General features: G+C 37.5%; 2 protein-coding genes across 2 annotated transcripts in view; one reads left to right on the plus strand and one right to left on the minus strand.

Annotated features, from left to right (window-relative positions):
* Positions 1-11073: 11073 nt before the first annotated feature.
* On the plus strand, positions 11074-19070 carry IL21 (interleukin 21; the record flags this gene model as incomplete). The annotated part of the gene is given in 5 exon segments (NM_214415.1): positions 11074-11229; positions 11338-11373; positions 15744-15899; positions 18873-18950; positions 19047-19070. Coding segments are annotated over 5 exon segments (450 nt in total), but the record flags the coding sequence as incomplete, so codon positions are not given.
* ADAD1 (adenosine deaminase domain containing 1) overlaps positions 18739-21433 on the minus strand; it is a 171150-nt gene continuing 168455 nt past the window's right edge. Inside the window, exon 13 of the transcript XR_014813087.1 lies at positions 18739-19066. The gene's annotated coding sequence lies outside the window, so the exon portion shown is untranslated. The remainder of the gene's footprint in view (positions 19067-21433) is intronic.

Consider the following 21433-nt stretch of genomic DNA (forward strand, 5'->3'; position numbering starts at 1 on the left):
ACCTTGGTGTTTAGCAGTAGCCATCACATCACTCTTTTAAGTGCTCCTTTGGGAAATTTCTTCAACTCTCTGTGCCTCAGTTTTTGCATCTCTAAAATGGATGACAATAGCAGTTACCTCACAAATGTGAGGGTTACTGTACTTTATTAACTCTAAGTTTTCATTAATTGTAAGAGGCAGTCTGGCTCCTATGATATTAATATATATAGATGCTATTCAAGAATTGATTATATAGTTATAGCTAAAAGATAGAACAGGTACAAAAATTAGAATAATGTCTGGCACGTAGTATGTGCCCAATAAATATTAACTGTAAATATCTATTAGGAACCCATGAATCACAGTGCAAAACTGGGCTTTCCTCACCCGCCATGGACCGTGGCATGGTTTCCTTATCCAAGGCAGAAGACCTAGGCATAATAAGGTGACTCCACTGCCCTGGGCTCTCCAATAGGGAATTCCATTGTCATTTTAAAACTGTGTCTTTCTGAGTGGGTAAACATTTTCTTCAAATTTACACAGGACCCCATGTATAAAAGAAATAAAAGAAGGTTTTCTCTGAGTGAAGCAGGGGTGGAGAGGCACAAAACTCTGCCCACCTTTCCTCTGTAGCCGCAGGGTAGCCCCTGCCAAGGAGACCTTTCAAGGCAGCAATATCTCATTCTTGTCATAATCGAGAAAGTAAGTCTCCTAAAACGTCTATGGGATGTTTGTTAACCACTTCAAACCCTGTCAAATTTCATTTTATTGAAATATCACTTTATTTGCAGCATTTCACCAAATGCCACCTTATTATTGGGCATTATTCAATGCCCAACACATGCACAGTACGGAACACATTTTCAATGTACTTGTCCGTCTTCCTCCATGTTAGTCTTCAAACTCTTTCCAGTCTGTCACATGAGACTGACACCGTCCTTCCATCTCAACCAAATCACCTCATGACCCTTCCCAGACATAGTTCAATGCTCTCAGAGGACAGACCATAAAGAACGACTCACTTTTGTTCCACATGAAGCTTTCTGATATCAAGGACTATCAATTCTAATGTCTTTTCCTTGAAACTCTCTTCGAGTTCTGTCTTAGAAAGCCTCCACGCAATGGAATGCATACATGTAGGTGTGACGGGGTCACCTTGCTGTACAGTAGAAAACCGACACAACACTGTAAACCAGCTATAATGGAAAAAAAATCATTAAAAAATAGAAAAAGAAAGCCTCTACCCAATAATAAGTGAAATTTAACTTGTGTTCCAGTTATGAATATAGGAGAAACATAGACATTTCCAACAACCTTCTCATCTTGGATTATCCACATAAAACTTAGCAACGAAGGAAACAAATGAAAGTAGAAATATTCAATATCCCATACAAAGTTATTCAAAGTGTTTCCTTTCCGGTGGTACCTGTTGGATGTGTGTGCACCTATGTAAAGTACCCAGGTTTGGTACATGTTACGTGCAAAGTAAGAACTGAGTGGAAGCTTCCACACAGGTTCATGGTTGTGGCAGCTTGGAGAGCTTTGAACAACGACAACAATTAAAACAGGTAAGAGATGGAGTTCTCTTGTGGCTCAGTGGCAATGAACCCAACTAGTATCCATGAGGATGCGGGTTCAATCCCTGGCCTCACTAAGTGGGTTAAGGATCTGGTATTGCTGTGAGCTGTGGTGTAGGCACAGATGTGGCTCAGATCCCATGTTGCTGTGGCTGTGGTGTAGGCCGGCGGAGGTAGCTCCGATTTGACCCCTAGCCTGGGAATTTCCATATGCCGTAGGTGTGGCCCTAAAAACAAAGCAAAACAAAAAACAAACAAAGAAAAAAGAGGCAAGAGAGCTCTTTCTAAAGTAAAATACATTTGGCCCTTGAACAATGCATGGGTTAGGGGAAGCACCTTCCTCAGAGTCAAAATTCCACTTACAATTTATAATCAATTCCTCCATATCTGTGGTTTTGCATCCCCAGCTTCAACCAACCACAGAAAGCCCATGTGATAACAATTGTAGCTCCATAGAAGTTTGGAAAGTAAACACAGGACATTCCCAAATTATCTTTTTCCCAGATACAAAGCAGATATTACCTTTTTTAACCTTTTCCCCTGACCTACATTTCCATAAATCAGGAAAAAGCAAAAGTATTGTCTTTCTTTTTTTCTGAAAAAGGATCATTGGCTCATGAGAAGGAAAAAAGAACCCCAAAGATCTAATAGGAAAGACCGTTTAAAAAGGACTCTCTGCGCTCCTTAGAGAGAATATATTGTTTAATTCATTTCACGTTTTTTTTTTTTTTTTTTTTTTTTTTTTTTGGCTGCATCTGTGGCATATAGAAATTCCCCAGCGTCAAGGATCCAGCCTGCACCAAAGCTGTGGCAACACTGGATCCTTAAACCACTGTGCCACAAGGGGATTTCAAATTCCTTTTACTTGAAATTAATACAGTCACCCCTCAGTATCCACTGGAGACTTGGTTCCAGGAGCCCTGGAGTATAGCAAAACACATGGATGCTCAAGTCCATGTGTTTATATAAAAAGGTGCAGTACAATGAATAAAGTCAGCCTTCCTCATCTTTGGATTGGAAACTCTTGGACACAGAGGGCCAATGGTATTTGAAGTAGAGACTAGAAATTCTTATTATAATAAAACAGAATTAAAATATTTTGATTTCATGATGTGAGGATTTGAACAAGAAACAAACTGGGGTGAAAGAAAGAAAAGCTAGGGAGAGAAAAGAAGGAGATATAATCTGGAGTTAATGAGCAACAAAAGAGCAAGGGGGAACAGGGAGATCCAGAAAGCCAGGAGGAGACCAAAGAGCAAGAGGTGGGTACCCAGCTTTCACAGCTTCTGTGGTTCATTTGGATTGTGGGCTGCTGGGCTCCTTGTTCTCCATGACTATAGTGCTGGGCTCCTTGTTCTCCATGACTACAGTCGACCTCCTCCAGGCACCTTAATCCTACATTTCTAAGGTCTCCATCCCAAAGGCTGACGGAATCACTAACTCCATTAAGAGATATTCTCTGAATAAATTAGCAAAGATCAGAGCAGTGGTTCTGAGAGCTCGGTGAAAATTAGGTCAAGGGCTGGAGTCCCTCATCCTGGTAATGTCATTAAAGCTTCCAGTTGATACATACTCAGATGGCAGAAGTTACAAGACAACTTTTGCTAGATACACTGATGTGACATGTGATGACTTAACTGTGGACATCCCAAAACACTGAGCCATCCACCCCTTAATGTCATGACGATCTCATTTTTGTTGGATCTCTTTCTAAGCATATTTCTTTTGTCTTTCTGTACTGAGTTCCCCCCAGTGTCTATTTGAAAGTTCTGGGAGCTAAATGCAGCAGGAGATAAGTGTTCTGGCCGTCTCATTTAGGATGAGAAGGCTTAAAAAACATGGCAAATGAATAATAACTGATTAAATGTAAATAAGTTAATCACATATTTTTAGGTCATTAAATTGTCAAGGTACCTGATTTCCTGATTGATGTTGTCTATGCTATTCATGATCCAAATGATTGGAAGGGTTAATAGATTTAATTTTCTCTCCTTGTATGGATGTAAAATGCCAGAAGAATATTGAATCTTACACTGGACCAGGTTGTCACTGAGTAAAATAAACGAAAGACAGATAACTGCATATTCCAACCCAGACTGGAAGGTGATTATTTAATTAATTCCAACAAGATAAACATTTATATTCTGGATACCACCAAGAATAATTTTGCAAAAGGATTCCTCACCTCACTCCAAATCCACATGTTAGAAGCATCACCACTGTGGTTTAATTCCATTATGGGGCCTTGAGAATGGCAGAAGCTATTCTGTTATAGCCCAATGGCACCGGCACCAGAGGCAGTTTCCTTCTATGGAGAGAAGTGGTCAAGCTCTGCAGTCATTATCCTCCAATCCCTTCAGTGTGCTACTCAGCTTTTTTCTGCCTTGGTTTCCTCACCTGTAAGGAGGCATAATCATAGTACCTATATCTCACACTGTTGCTTTAAATAAAGTTTGTAAAGCACTTAACTATATAAGTGTTTGCTGTAATAAGTATCAATATTATTATCTTTTTGACTGGTCCAAAGTTTTGTTCCAGAAAGTGACACCCCACCCCCTTCGTTAATGACAGAAGCGGCTCTCAGGTATAACTTTTTCAGTTTAAAGGCTGATTTCAGGGCACCCTTTGAGCCCCCTGGGCCAAGCTCCCAGAGTCTGTACTTTGCTATTCTCCACTTTGTTAATCAGTCAGTTTTGTTCATGGAGTTATCATACACACTGTATGCCGAGAATTCATATTCAGAGTGCAAGTAAAATAAAACATTCAGCACTAAAACCGTAGCAATTGACAACTGATGGCTTGGATGCCATTTTAGGATTCTGCAGTGCCTTGTCCCTCTGACTGTAGTATAAGACTGGATTTATATGTATATAATAATTTTATATCATATACAACTTTGTTCTAAAACAATGGTTTTCAGGGGACCCATGAATCCATCGATGTGTGAGCCACTGTTTATAAACTGACTAAATCATTTTCAACCATATATGTATTATTCATACTTTCAAAAAAGTATGTAGCTGGTCTTGAGATGAATTACATACAAATTCATTTAAAAGCATCCTTGAATTCAGAGTGAATCCCTGGCATTACAATTCCTTAAGCAAGAGGAAGACTAAAACACTTTTTACCATTTACTGTTAGGGAAGGTAAGACAGTTTTGAGATTCAGTAGGAGCTCATGTCATAAAACACAAGATTTTCAGATCAGTAAAATCTCTGCATGGCAAAAGACATCATAGAGAAAACAATTTAAACATGTTTAACATATATTTAATAGAAAAAGAGCCCTTATAGGTACGAAATAACCCAACAGATGGGAAAAGAATATGAGCAAGGCTGTTCATAGAAGAAAAAAACCCACTGATATAAAAATATGAAAATATTCCACACTTAATTATTGATCAAAAAAGACAAACCAATGATAGGATACTAATTTTTTTGCCTTAGCAAAATGGCATACACTTAAAATATTCACAATATAAAGTGTTTATGAGAATTGAGGAGGAAAGGAAACTAATGCTGGCGGGAGTATAAACTGGTGTGACATGCTGAAGGGCAACTTGGCAGTTTCTATCAAATTTTTAAAAGGATATACTTTTTCCACTCAGGAAATGAAACGTGGGACATGTATTTAAAATAAATATAGTTCACATATGCTTAAAAACATAGATGTTTAAGGATATTCATTACAGCACTGTTTGTAAGAGATAAAAATTGGAAACAATCTAAATGTCTCTCAGCAGGGTTATGAATGGATAAATTATGGTACAGCCATACAATGGAATATCACGCCATCTATTTAAATGAGATAGCACTATGCATGAATACTTTATGGATTGCTCTCCCTAAAATATTATTGAGTGAAAAAGGAAATTTGTAGACTATTTTTTATGTAAAAAAAGCACATTTTTCCTATGTCTATATCTTTGTTTCTTTTTCTATATGTCCTTGTCTCCATCTATAATTCTATTTTCTTCAATCTCTATGTATCTCTCTATATATTCCCCTATACTGTTTTAAGTATGTAGGAAAAGGTCGGTAATGATACTGTGTAAACTCTCAAGAGTGCCCGCAGGAAGTGAAAGTTAGGGAATAAAAAGGAACAATTTTATATTTTACTTTACACGATTACATTTTCTTCAAATTCTTAGTTTTATGACACACATATTACTTTTTAAAATACAAAGATGAAAAGCAGTACTTTTCCACAAATTATCCTTATCCTTAGAAACAGAAATAACTGTCCCAAGTGAGGGCTGTATTCAGCATGCAGACTCCTCTCTCTGAGATCCTGAGGGCCCCCCACCCCCACCCCTTGGAGAACATGGGGAGGAGGTTCCTATGAATGAAGAACTCAGTAGACACCTTAGGAAGAGGACACAGCAAAGGTCAATGTTGTACTTCTTTATTTTCATGACAGTGTGTTGGGAGCTGCAGGGCCAAGACAGAAGGTATTTATAGCTGCTCCTCACCCTACGAAAGGAAACAGGTGCAGGTCTTGAGTCCAGAGACAACAGGATTTCTCTGATCAGAGAAGTTGGACAGGAGGCTAGGAAAGCTGGTATAACTTGTCACATCTCATCCTGTGGGGTCAGGATGGAACTTGGTTGAATAATATGGATCCTCCAGTTCTTTTTCTCCATCCTTTATGCCTGAAGGTCATGGTATGATGGACATCCTAGATCTCTAGCTTCGATGATGGGTGTCAAAGTCACCTAGAAATCAGCCTAGAGATAGGCCATTGTCTGAATACTTTTGTCATGCTGGAGTGGCACATATTATAATAAGCTCTATCATGCTAAAAACAAGAGATCTTTCTTTGCAGAGTCTGCCAGGTGGGACATCTAATTCGACCCATGAGGGGCCAAAGCCAGGGAAAGCAGAAAGGGAGTATTTGACCCCCAGTTGTCACAAAGAAGAGCTATAAAGGCAGGGCAAAGTAGTTGAGTACAAAGAGTCACCAGCACCGTTTTAGACCTGGCACATCCATCCTCATGAATGTGTAGTGTTCATTTTCAGATTTCAACTTCTTCTTCCCTTTATTCCTCTCACCCTCAGCCTGCTCTCCCTGGCTGGAAGTCTTTCTTCAGTTCCATGGCCTGACAAGGTGGTCTAGAACCACAGTGAATTTGAGAAAATTGTAGAAATATGTCCTTGAATCTCCTTGGGGAGTGACTGAAGTTTCATGCTTTCATGGTGATAAGACGGCTTATCTTCTTGGAAAGAATGTATCTTAGCAGAACCACCACCTTACTCCGAGGTACCAAACAAACACACAAGCTAAGCAGAAGCCCCTTACTTTATCCTAAACACAAAGTCTGGGGCTGCCACTCTGGTGCCCAGTGTGGTGGGTGTGCTGAAGAGCATGGATTGCACTGCCCTCCACAGAAGACTCGCAAGCCTAGAAAATAAAAATAGCAGCTGCCTGACATTTCCTGAGAGAAGCGGATGAAATTTAACGTTTTCTTCCTCCCACAAACATAGACACAAAATCTTACAGGTAATTTCAGGAGGCTTATGGGGGCCAAGATGAGCTCCCCTGTGGTAATGGGGAAGGGCCGGGGAGAAGTGGCACCAGCATTTGTCAACATCAGAGCTCAGATGGGCCATGGGTAAAAATAAGAAATTGTTCTTCGTTCTCTCTCCCTTCCTCTATCATCCCCCCCTTTTCCTCTCTCTCTAGGAACAGTCCTTTATCATAGTCTTGCTCTTTACCTGGATGTAAAAAGATGCCGTTGAGGCTTAAGTGTGACATTTTCAGACAAAATATGGTCAGTTCTTCTATAATGTCACATTTGCTTTTCTAAAAATCAACTGCGCTACATAAGATCACACAATAACAACCACAGAGCTCATGAGGAAAATGGGGTTGGGGCGCAACTCTAAAACTTCATCAATGACACATAAAAAAGATCATAAAAAATAATAAAAAAAGATAGCAGTCTTACACATTTTAAATGGTTAAGAAGTACATAAATACTACAATAAATATGGTACTTTTACCTAGAAAAAGATCTGAGGTTTGTTTGAGGAGGTGAGTGTTGGAAGGGCTGCAGCTGTGAGCTGTTGGGAAATGGCAACGTTTTACCACCAGATGTGGATAAGCGGGGTTCATCACACACACAGTGAACTGAGGTGTTTGAGGCATGTGTGCATTTTGTGCATTTCTATATGGCTCAGTTCAGCTGGATGCCATTTTCTACATTCACCTAGCATTTCTTGCAGACAAAATAATACATAAAGAAACACAAAATTCTTGTTATACTCGAACTGTGCCCTAGTATATTAGTCACAGTGAAATAAATTCTTATTTTCAGTACAAGTGTTATGGTAGGACTGAGTCTAAATAATAAAAAAAATTATAATTAAAAAAATAAAAAGCCATTAAGACCCCAATGAAATGATGCTGTAAAGGTAGCGGTAAGTTAGTATTTCTATACAGAGAACACATAACTCAGGAAAATCCACCCTAAGGTCTATCTCAAAATAGTGATAAATTCAGGTGAAATGCAAATTGGTCTCCATAAATTTGGAACACTCCTGAGCAAGCCTTCTCGGCACCAGAAAAAATTGTTACAACACACCCCAGACTTCCTGGAAAGTCCTCATCATATGTTCTTATCCCTAATATCTCAAATCCCAGAGTAGCTACTCTAATCTTCCTTCCCTCTCTTCATGATTCCTTGTCCCCTCTACCTGCATCCCCCAAAGCCCAACCAACCAAATTCTAGTCTTTATTAGTTCTCTCCTTATCACCCCTTTCTCTCTTTCCCACCCTTTCCTCAGGAGCAAAAATTCCATACCCAGGTGTGTTACTTTCCTCTTGCTTTTGCAATAAATTACCACAAAAGTCAGTGCTTAAAACAACACAAATTCATTATTTTACAGTTCTGGATGCCAGGAGCCGAAAATGAGCTTTATGGGGCTAAAGTCAAGGTGTCAGCTGCCTCCCTTCTGGAGGCTCTAGGGAAGAATCTGTTCCTTGTCTTTCCCAGTTGCTATAGGCTACCCGAAGTTTTGAGCTTCTAGCTCCATATCACTCTGATACTGTCATTACATCTCCCTTGACTCTGACATTCCTCTGGTGATTATTGGGCCACTTGGGTAATCCAGGGTAATCTCCCATTGCAAGATCCTTAATTTAAGCACATCTGTTAAAGCCCTTTTGTTACCTGTGATGGTACATATTCATAGGGTCCAGGGATTTGCGTGTGGACATCTTCAGGATCCATTATTCAGACTATCACCTCAGCAGTGATATTCAAAATACTTAACAACCGAAATGCCCCTTAAAGCAGGGGATCTGACTCTCAGAAAGGTCTTGGGTCCTGATGCTAGAGTGGGACCTTGGAGATCCTGGAGTGCTGGCTGATGGACAACGGAGGGCTGGAATGTCTCAGGGAGGAGACTAGGGTGTCTCGGGTGGTGGTGAGATACTCCAGAGTTGGGATGAGTGATTCTCTTTAAGCAGCATCAAAGACATTTTACCTTTGACATTTGACCCTGTGTGCTGACCTGCCTGTGCTTGTCCCTCCATGGCTCAGTGAGGCTCTCCAGGCTTCTATAAATTCTCTTCACACTTATCTGTGGTCAGCACACAAATCTCCTGGGATTGGATCATGTGTTGTACTTGGCCCTTTTACCTGGGATATCTAATTAAGATTCACCACAACTCTATAATTAGATTCTATACTTATCTTCCTTTTGCAATAACATATCCAGGGTCATATGTACAATTAATTATGAGGTCCTGGGTTTGAATTCAAGCACTTTGCTTTAGAAATGGAGCTCTTAACCACTGCAGTTAGTGTCTTCAAGGAGGCTCACATCTCTTTAGCAAATAAAGAAAGCATGTACAAAGACTGATGTGAGCAATGTTGAGGAGCCAAATGGCAACCCCAAGTCCATAGGTAACCCTCCCCTATAGAATTTTATGATTATAGGGAGGACTTCTTGATCATATGGGAGGAATTTTTATGTTTTCTGTAAGATCAAATCTTAATATTCTTGAATAGATACTCTATGGTAAAAAAAAGATGACAGTGTTCAAAGCAAATCAAGTCCAAAGTCCAATTTATCTTAGCCACTTAACATGTTAGAAAAATGTATGACTGTAAGCATGTTATTAACTAGATGAAAAAATAAATGGATAGATAAAATATACAGACAGGTGTTTTATTTGTTAAGACCTTGTTGACTGTGGTACAATACTTCTTCTATGACACTAGAACATCATATTCAGCTTTCCCAAATGAGTAGAGTAGCAGGGACAGGAGAAGCAGCAGAGATGAGGATGATAAAACCACTTATGACTGTCAGTCTTTTATGAACCTCTGCCTGGTCATAGTTAGAGATGTTCATACCCAGAGAAAATAATATCTAACAGAAATAGGTTAACACTACCGAAGAGAAGAAGAGTCACTTATGGATATTTTTGGATTTTCCTGTTTGAAATAAAATTTTGGTTTGGAGAGGAATAAGAGCTAGAAGTTTTTAAAAATTAGAGTATAGTTGATTTAAAATGTTGTGTCAATTTCTGCTATACAGCATACTCACCCAGTCATACATACACCTATTCTTTTTCTCTTAGTATCTTCTCTCATATTCTACCCCAAGATATAAGTTCCCTGTGCTGTACAGTAGGACCTCACTGCTTATCCGTAGATGCAAACTAGTATTAGCACTTCTCATTCACTTAATTGATGCATTACATAGAGGAGATAGACATTAGAGAGTTTTGTTTTTTTAATGAAGGTAGAGTGAGATCTTGTTTGGGATGCTGGGATAATATGCGTAAATCAGATTGTTAAGCAAAACATTAGAAGCTGAGATTAATGTTATTTAAAGATGCTTTGGAGAAGAGCTGGAAGCAAATTCTACTTTAAACTGTTTAACCTGATAAGACTATAAAATATTCTTGTTAATTTATAAAATACCCCTGATATTTAAAATTTCCTAAAAGGTAGCTCTCCTCCTACCTTTATGATGGAATACTGGATGATTTCAGTCAAAAAGCCTAGTTACAACCATTAAAAAAATTTCTGCAAGAAAGCACACATTGCCACTTTACTCATTATTGAAGTGTCCTTATGACTGTCAGAGGGAACAGGTAAGATGCTAGGGGAGGCAGAGAAAGAGAGATCAAAGTTTTTGTTTACTTCTTTGAAGTCTTGTAGTACCTACTATTTACTGTGCACCCTTCTTGATTCATGCTGAAAATTGGAATTCACCCATTTCTCTCTTTTCCTGTCTAAGATGCAGATGGGGCATATTTCGTTGACTCCATCAATCCCTGCCCCCACGCATTAGCACATGCACACGTATACCTAGCCAGTGGAAAAGAAAAAAGAGTTACTCACATTCATCCATTTTACAAAGATTTCCAGGCTGCAATGGGAGGGTTTTACCTCTCCCTGAAGGATGAATAAATAGGTAGCTTTACTGACAACCTGTTCACAAACTGAAGTGAAAACCAAGACCAAGGTCTTGCCCTACTGGCACTTATGAGATCCAGTCCTGGCAACATGGAGAAAATAGTCATCTGCCTGATGGTCATCTTCTCAGGCACAGTGGCCCATAAATCAAGCTTCCAAGGACAAGATCGCCTCTTGATTAGACTGCGTCAACTTATAGACACTGTTGATCAGCTGAAAAATTATGTTCATGACTTGGTAAGGCCATCCTTGTCACAACAAAATTTAAATAATATTCTTCAATTACTACAAAAGGAGCTTTTTGACTTATAAAAATAACTCAGAACTAATTTTATTTTGCTCTAGGACCCTGAATTGCTGCCAGCTCCAGAAGATGTACAGGTAAGACCAATTGAATTTATTTGTGAAAATATATTTTAATAAGTTTTAAAATCCAATTAAGAAAGGTATTAATATGATTATTTAGAAATATGCTTAATTTAAAGGTTTAATAATTGGTAAAATAGTTATTTCTTTTTTTCTCAAATATTCATTGATTTACCATCAAGCCAATCAATAAAACACTACATACGTTATAAGATATATTTCTACCACCAAATATTTCTGAGTATTCCTAAGTAGTACTGTTCAGATAGAATAATAAAACTAGAAAATGAATCTATACTATGATCATTTTTCTGAACAATGACCAACTAATTACATTTTTAAGAGTCCTTGTGCATGAAAGTTCTTAAGCCCTCTTTGTAGATCTATCTAAGAAACATCGACATATACAATAAGAAGCAGAATTTACCTTTTAGTAACCAGAAAAGAAGAGAGAAAAAAGGAAGAAAGAGAAAAAAGAAAGGAAGGAAGGGAGAGAAAGAGAAAGGAAGTAATAAAGAAAGAAGGAAAGAAAAAGAACAGACTACACAATAGCATGGAGGAATGGTAGTGTAGAAATCAAGGCTGTCCTTTAGAATATAATTCCCATATACCTTGGCTTCACTGAGTCTTGTCTTTCGCCTTCCGTGAAGTCTTTTGAAAGGACTGTTTTCAACAACTCATCCCGTCCTCTTAAGCCATTTAAATCCATTAGGTCCCAGGAAGAAGAGGCCTAGCAGGTAGTTCAAGAGTGCAGTGTACTGATCTGTTCCTTGGTAACTTCGATCTAGTCTTCAGGTTTGGTACCCTGAGGATATAAACGCAATTGGGGGAAATGTTTTCACTGTTACAGACTTTTAAGTGCATAAATTAGAATAACTATAGAAGTGCTACCAGTAATTAGGACACTACAAAAGGGGAGACTTAGGAAGATACATTGCAAAGAAAACAATTATCGTAAATGACTATGTGCAAAAGTTTAGAAAGTGAATGAGTCACAACTATTGCTTTTCTTTAAAACTCACTCTCTAGTTCTAAATCTAACCACTCTCATTTACTGGGTCCTTTTCTAATAAGCAGCATCTAAAATGAAAGTAGCACATTCAGCTTATTGGAAAGACTTTTCCAATAAGTTAGACTATTTCTTAATGTCCTAATTATCAAAACACATGTTTTTTAGTATCTCATGCTCTTTGTCTAATTGCTGTGGTTAGAGTCATTTTGGGAGTTTCTTAGCTACAGTCTATAACTTGCAAAATATGAAAAGATAGCCCATTTTCTAACTTGCGTTGATCTAGTGGGTACTTCCTTTGAATGCTTTGTTAAAGAGAGCTATTTTTTATCTTATATTGTAATGACAGGATTTTGTCTTGGTGACACTGTATCTGATCAAACAACACTGGCTAGCTGGCTATGATACAAGTGAATACGGCATAAATTTAAGCTATTCTGGCAGGCAAACTCAGGAGTGAAGAAAATAGTTCAAGGCCGTGGTAGCATTATAATAAGCTCTTCAGGGCTAGCATAGAAGCAGAGTCTATTAGAGATTTTAAGAGATTAAAAAGTTTAATGAAAATGAACTCGATTAAGCATTGCATATAAATGCTGATATACAGTGATTATCTAAGACTAACTGGCCTCACCAGGTGTATTTCTTTCTCTTTCTAATCATGTATCCAGTGGTCCTCATTGGATGGGGATCTTGCCCTCTGAGAACATTTGGCATTGTCTGGAAAATTTTTCTGTTTCCATAATTGTGTGTGTGTGTGTGGGGTGGGTAGTTTCTATTGGCATTTAGTAGGTAGAGGCTGGGGATGCTACTAAACAGCCCTGATAACAAAGAGTTATCCAGCCCAAAATGTCAATAGTGCCACTTTTGAGAGACCCTACTATAAACCTTATATGTAGCACAAAGGTAATTTTACCTAGTTAGCAAGGCTTAGTGTGAATGCCTAGGGTTTTCTTTGAAAAAAAAAATTAAGTAGGTCAAAAATAAGTTGAAGAAGGCAAATTATTTTCAAATATTCAATTGCAAATCAACAAAGCCAAGTGCACCTCCCTGCAGAAGCAGCACTCGACTGTTCTCTGGCTAAAGAGAAGAGTAGTTTGTAAGCTCCCTTTACTCTACAAAACTAATGCAGAACAGATTAACTCCTCACATTTCCAGGTGTTGAAGGATGAAGGAAACAAAGCCTTGCCCTCTGAATCTGCAAAGCATAGCAAAAGAAAGCAATGGTTATGCTCCCAGATGATGGTGCTGCACATGAACTTGGGTGCATCCTAACTGACAGGGCACCTGCAGCCACCTGAATTGAGGTTAATCTCTCTACTCCCCTACTCAACACATCCTAAGGCAGTTAGAAGGAGAGCTCCACTGCTTCTTTCTTTCTTTAAGGCTGCCTTTGATGTGCATCTGAAGCCAAATGCAAGAGTTATTTGCCCTGGACCACAGATTGCCAGAGAGAGCTCTGCTGCTTGCAGAAAGCATAGCGCAAATTTCTATTGTCTATTGACACAGATGAGCAAGGAAGGGCAGGAGAGATAGCACAGCCCCATCAACGTGGCATCAGTATCCAGATGTCTTTCAGAGGCTTTCAGAAAGGCTTTCCCAGGTGTAAAATCTCTGCTCACTGTCTTAACCACTCTTGGCAATACTGTCTTAAGGGAGTTCACTTGACAGGCCCCTATACTTCTTCAGAACCTAATTTTCTTTCAACATACACATGTAAATGTTAACTCAGCAAAATGGGCCTCTGTGAGAAATGCTGGTTTCTCAGATCATCACGGATGAAGCAGTTAGTGTTTTCAGTTTCAGCTGGAAAATTTACCTCTTTAAATATGAATATTATTTTTTTCCAGTAAGTTAAGCCGGTTGTGGTCAAAAAGAAGAGAAAAGAAAAAACTTCAACAAATATGAACATGTGGTTTTCAAGGAAAAAAAAAGTGCTATAATTAACATTTATAAATAGTTTCTATTAAATAAGCATTTTGGCAAACATATGTAAAGGACACTATCTCGCCCTTATAAGAGGCAAGCTGCTCTGATATAAGGAAACCAGATAAGCTGGTTCTCGGCTTGTGGCTACATATGCAAAGCAAACCTGATAGGGTTGTGTCTTAAAGATGCATGTTATTAATCAACATTCATATGGGGTAAGCATATAGGTTGGAAAATGCAAAGCAGGCCAAATGCTATTTTCAGCTGATTGTCCACGGGAAGACTCAGGTAATATCGTTATTCATGGGATAGGCCTTGCAGGAACCAAAAGAAATTGAGGCATCAGTCCTCAGTGGAGTCCTTCTATACATTTTGGCAAAATGAAGATATAGCAAATTTGAGGGGAGGAAGAGCAGCATCGTATACTCACATTTGCTAAAAGGAAAAGGTAACCCAGATACAAGTTCTTAGACCAGAATTAAAATGTTTCAACAGGTCAATATGAGTTTTGTTCTTCCAATAAATTCCATTTCATTTTCAGTACAATTTCTAAGATTTATTCATTAGTCACTGGTTATTTGAGTAAAGTAAAGCAAGAGTTGAGTCTTGATCCTTGTTCTGTCTGCTTCTCCATTCTTTGAGATAGTACTCTTACTTTCCAAGGGACAGTCTTCCCTCCCTTGGGTGGGGCACGTCTCAAATTATGTTCCTCAACTGCTTGATTCAGGCAGATCCCACCCTAACTGACCTGACAGTGTGAATAGGATGTCAGAAATGTCATGCATAGTCTATGGCAGGTGTCCTGAATCCTAATGTGGAATGTGCCACTAGAGGTAGGTTCCCACTTGTCCCAAAGAAGGGGCTTTAACTCACTTACGTCACTGGTCCACTCCACAAGTATATGTTGAGCACTCACTAGTAACAAGACATTATGCCAGGTATTATACAGGAAGAAGTCCTGTTCAAGACGTGATTCTCACTGTTGGATGTTCCTGTGAACACTGCAGAGAGAAACACAAAACAATGAAAGATTCCTAATCAGACTATAGCATAACTCACCCAAAGCTGCCATCAGTCATAGCATATCTCTTAGAGCCTCAAAATTCATAAAGTGTGTTCTATAACCAAAATAACTCTCCCTCATGAAACACTAAGGTGCTGCCCCACACCCAGACCTCAAAATAACATTAGGAATAAAGAACTGTGGCAAAGCAAGGCTCCCTTCTCTTGTCTGTGAGACAAGGAGACATCTTCTCTTCCCTAACTAGGGAAATTGTACATTGCAAGAGTTTCCCCTTCAATGCAAAGATTAAGTACTGCATGAAACCATTCCTCATTTGTCTGCTGAAATGAATGTGATCCAAGATGCTATAGTAGAAGTAGAAAGAGAAATGGGAAGGTCTTTCTGAATAACTTTCATTAACATGTATACAAATTATTTCTCTTTCAGAGACACTGTGAGCAGTCAGCTTTTTCATGTTTTCAGAAGGTCGAACTAAAGTCAGCAAATACGGGAGACAATGAAAAGATAATCAATGTATTAATAAAACAGCTGAAGAGGAAACTACCTCCCACAAATGCAGGGAGAAGACAGAAACATGGGCTAGTAAGATTGTCATTTGTCATCTATCTTATTTGTACTTATTAGCTATGTCTATTACATTATACACACACACACACACACACACACACAGAGAGAGAGAGAGAGAGAGAGAGAGAGAGAGAGAGAGAGCGAGCGAGTCAAGAGCCTCCAGTGCCTTCCTTCCAGTTACACATTACACCTTATTGCATAGAGTGTGTTTTGAAAAGTGAGGTAATCTCTTCTAAGTCCACAGACTTGAAAGTGCCCGGAAACCCAGTTAGAATTTGCTAACAGTCCCCAGTAGCTGGAATAAGTTAATATAGCTTTTCAAAGTGAGGAAATCATTTCGCAGAAAATTCAATTGCGATTTAAAGAGTTAAAAAAATTGTCTCTCATTTTATGATCATATATAACTTGTATTTTTTTTTCATTTTTTAAAGGAATAAGAAGTATAGTTGATTTACAATGTTGTGATGATTTCTGCTGTGCAACAAAGTGATTCAGTTATACATATACATACATCCATACTTTTTCAAATTCTTACATATATAATCACAGAGTATTGGGTAGAGTTCTCTCTGCCATACAACAGGTCCCTGTTGGTCAATCATTCCATATACTTTAGTGTGCATATGCTAGTCCCAAACCTCCAGTCCATCTCTCCCCCACACCTGTCCCCTTTGGTAACCATTAATTTGTTTTCAAAGTCTGTGAGTCTATTATGCAGATAAGTGCATGCATATTTTTTTTTAGATTCCACAAGTAAGTGATATCATATGATATTTTTCTTTTTCTATCTGACTTCACTTAATATGAAAATCTCTAGGTTCATTCATGTCGCTGCAAATGACATTATTTCATTCTTTTTTATGGCTGAGTAATATTCCATTGTATTTGTACCGCATCTTCTTTATCCATTCATCTGTTTATGGACATTTAGGTTGCTTCTATGTCTTGGCTATTGTAAATAGTGCTGCAGTGAAGATGGGTGTGTGTATCTTTTTTTTTTTTTTTTTTTTTTTTTTTTGTCTTTTTAGGGCTGCACCAACGGATATCTTTTTGAATTACGGTTTTCTCTGGATAGATGCCCAGGAGTGGGACTGTTGGATCATTCAGTAGTTCGAGTTTAGTTTCAGTCTTTTGAGGAAACTCCATACTGTTTTCCATAGTGGTTGTACCAATTTACATTCCTACCAACAGTGTAGGAGGGTTCCCTTCTCTCTGCACCCTCTCCAGCATTTATTGTTTGTAGACTTTTTGATGATGGCCATTCTGGCTGGTGTAAGGTGGTACCTCACAGTAGTTTTGATTTTCATTTCTCTAATAATTAGCAAATGCTGAAAATCTTTTCATGTGATTTTTGGCTATCTGTGTGTCTTCTCTGGAGAAATGTCTATTTAGATCTTACACTCATTTATTGATTGGATTGTTTGGTTTTTGTTTTGTTTTGTTTTGATATCGAACTGTATAAGTTATTTGTATATTTTGGAGGGATTAATCTCCAAAATATATAAGTAACTTGTATTCTGATTAACAAGAGCTAGATCCTAGTTTTCCTACAAGAAAACAGCCTACAAGACACTAGGATAAATTTCAAACTGCCTTCCTTTCTTAAAGAATATTACTGTCCTGTGCAATTACATAGTCAGTACTACATTTAAATGGGTAGACCCCTTTATTTGTCTGAGGAATTTCAATATTCCCTAGTCTAGGGGGCCCAGAGACCCTCCTGTTTACCTCCTTTAATGCCAACTCATGAGCGATGTGGATAATCTCACAAGTAATTCAAGCATTAATCAAAACCAGTGGATAAACACATATGATAAATTACTAAACATTTTAAAAATCAGTTATTTCTCCTCCGAGGAATTGTACATCTGATTCAAATTGTCTTAATCATAATATCAAAATGATTTTTATTTCCATTGAGTGCTTGGCCAGCTTGTAATGTAAAAGTGTCCCTCTAAAACTTTCCTCAGGAAGAAAGGAGCTGAGTGTGCCTTTGAAACCAAATATCAAAGATCCATGAAATGGTAGTATTGGCACTGAACTTATATCTACTCAGTTAAACACCTTCATTTGATAGATAGGAAAGCGAGGTCAAAGATGTTAAGTAATTTGTCCCAAGCCCCACAAATATTGAATGCCAGAATGAGAATTAGAACTTATATCTCTTACCTGTCAGTCAAATATCTCTCACCACAACATCAAACTGGCATTAGCGATGCTGAACAGCAAGTAATGGCCTGGTTTTTGGTCTCTCAACAAGAATAAGGATAAAGAACATAAACCAAGGATTTTTTAAAAAAAGAAATACAAGAGGACAATACACAGATGCAACATTGTTTAATCTCATAACCAAATAAATATAAATTAAGACAGGAAATCCTATTTTTTTCCATTAAAAATTTTAACAATACCCAGTAATGCTAAGAATGTTCTCTGTGAATAGAAGAAAAATAGTTTAATGTATATCAAAAACCTTAATATTTTTATCCCCTTTAATTTGAGTAACTCTACTTTTAGTAATTTGTAATGTATATGAAAAATTATTCAGAAATGTTCATCGAACATTGTATATGATAGGGAAAAGTTAGCATCAATCTATGTGTCCAAAAACAGTAATACTTCAATCCTATGTAGGAGTACAAAGCAACCCTAATGGGTCATATTTTTAAAGACTATTGAATACATGGGAAATGCTTGTGATATGTTAAGTGTAAAGAAAAAAGAGAAATTAATAACCAAAATAGATAACATAAATGCAAAGAAAACATTGCTGAAAGGATATAAATTAAAACATTGCAGTGGTTATCTCTGAGGGGATTACAAGCAATTTTTTTCAATATTATTTTCTGAACAATTTTATGCACTTCTCAGAGTTTTTCAGTGAACATGATTTATGTCTCTAATTGGAAAAAATAAAATTTGAATGAATATTTGATTGAACAGGAAAAAAGTTTTAAAGAAGAATATTATTCTTTCATTGATTTCTAGACATGTCCTACATGTGATTCGTATGAGAAAAAACCAATCAAAGAATTCCTAGAAAGACTGAAATCGCTCATCCAAAAGGTATATTACTTAAATTATAATTGACTTTCTATTTCATTTTTATCTGTCCAGATTCTTTCTTATGTTGAGGTTACTCACGGTATCCTGTTTCCGCAGATGATTCATCAGCGTCTCTCCTAGAATACAAGGAATATGAAGGTTCCTGAAGATCTCACTTGAAGCTGGACACTATATCATACACTCTAACACAGCAGTGAAACTCACTTCTTGGTATTCCAAATGGAGGAGTACAATATTTTGGTGATGGGGAAAAACTCAGATAAGTGTTCAAAGCCAGGGTTATTTCTCCACAATCACTATGCAGTACTTCAGTTTGATCCACATGCTCTGCTTGGTCAACTTGAAAAATCTTTCTCCTCAATTAGAGTCTAATTTCCTGTGTGATAGATTTCTATGACTTCTAAAGTTTTTACTTCATCTTACTTCTCAACTATGAAATTTCTTGGAGAAGCTCAAAAATATTAAGCAAAAACACAGATTGGGAATTTATTGATCTTATATTAACCTTGATCTTGATATGACAAGAGTGAGGTTTCTGATCAAAACTTAAAAGTTGTAAAGCTTTACTCGACCTGAAAAATATAGAAGCATGGGGTCAAAATCAAAGTTGAAGCCTTTATTCTTTTAAGGAAATGAAAACTGAGTGCTTAAAACCTGTATCTGAAGAGGAAGAGGTTCTTATCTCAGAAAGTCTAACATACAAATCTGTGGTTTATTTATGTACCAGGGGAATAGCTTTACCAAATGTCTCCAAAAAGACTTACTTTATTGAGCTTTATCAAATATTTAAATCCTATAGATATGAATGTATTTATGGAATAGACTCTTTTAGTCCTGCTTTTTCCTCTAAGTGGTGTACCTTTCCCAGTTCAAGTCTCTTTAAAAGCTAACATTCTAAGCCTGTGGAAATGGCAGCTGAAACCTGTAGAGGGTCATATATTAGATGGTCTTCTGGAATCAAACAGAATTTTAAAAAGTCTTGTAGCTCTCGTCTCAAATTGTTATAATGATTGTATGGGAGCGAGCCAATAACACCAAATGTCTATTCCCTTCTTTCTTCCTTTCCTTTTTAAAAATTCTTTTTTGACAGACACTTTGTGTTTGCATGCTTTGTATAAGGCAAATTCATCACCTATATGAAATCAAAATCAGGAGACAAATCAGGAGTCCGGGACTCCTGTCCTAGTAGAAAACATACTTTTGCAGAAGCATCCCAATCTTTCAACCATGGGTAGGAAAACAAGCAACCTGCTCTAACTGCCGTTTCATATCAGCTCCAGCAGTCTATTTAAATATAAAGTTAAAAACGCTAGAAAAATAAAATTTTCACTAGAATATTATAAGCTATTTGAGAATTTCTTATTGCTAAAATGGCTGTGAGTGTGCAAGAGGATGTTGTATGGAAAATGCTATATGCTCTGAGAAGAAAAATGATCTACTTATGAATATTTTAAAAACAATACTGATTAATTTATGATTCTAAAATATATATTTGGAATCTTTTTTTGTCAAATCCCAATGAAATGTTTATCAGAAAAAAACGTATTTTATTTAAAAAATTTTAAATGTCATTACAAAGGAATCACGTAAACATGTGCATTATGACGATAACATGCATCTAATGCCTGCCTTTGGCGTTGGACCAGGTTGTTGGGAAAAAAGTGGAAAGCAGGCATGAGGCTGACTTGGGAAAGATAGAGTCCTTATTTCTTGTTCCTGGCTTTTAGTTGTTGACTTGACACTGTGATTTTATATTTAAAATAATGTATTTATTTTGGCATGTTTACTGTTAAAAATCTGTTATGGTCTTTTTGACCAGAGATTCTATTTTAAAAGTAAAATTAATTTAATGGGGTGTTGGCTAAGAGCCTTCACTAAACTGAGCTTAAAGACTTGGGTATAGATCCTAGCACATCTCAAGGAAAGCAATGCATCAGAATAAACAAGATGAAGACATGAGACTCAGACTACTCCATCTTAATACTCTGTTTTCAAGACTTGGCCAGCCCTCCAAAAGGGTATGAGGCTGACCCATAAACATTGCCGTTCATCAATAGACTCTGACACAAGAGACCCGAAATCTCGCTGGCTGTAAATTCATGGTCACTTGCTTAAATTTGGGGGTTTCCATTTCTTTATCTGTAGAATGACGATGTTGGACTTAATCTCTAAAGAATATTATGCCTTTTTTTTTTTTTTGAGATTTAAGTGTCTACAAATTTCTAAAGTTCTGGATGCTCTTATAGGAACATCTGACCGTACTTCTGAGTAAAACTTTCTACTGAATCTGATGTTCCTTTGCTCAACATTATTTCAATAGCATTTGTAGCAAGACTCACTGCAGGAACAAGGGAAATGTCCCCCCCTCCAAAAAAAAAGGAAGGAAGGAAAAAAGAAAGAAGGGAGAAAGAAAGAAAGAAAGAAAGAAAGAAAGAAAGAAAGAAAGAAAGAGAGAGAGAGAGAAAGGAAGGAAGGAAGAAAAG

The sequence above is a fragment of the Sus scrofa genome, chromosome 8 (assembly GCF_054392235.1).
Source record: "Sus scrofa isolate SSC_HxYL_T2T_F1_AM1 chromosome 8, Sscrofa_HxYL_maternal_Yorkshire_Landrace_v2.0, whole genome shotgun sequence".
NCBI lineage: Eukaryota > Metazoa > Chordata > Mammalia > Artiodactyla > Suidae > Sus > Sus scrofa.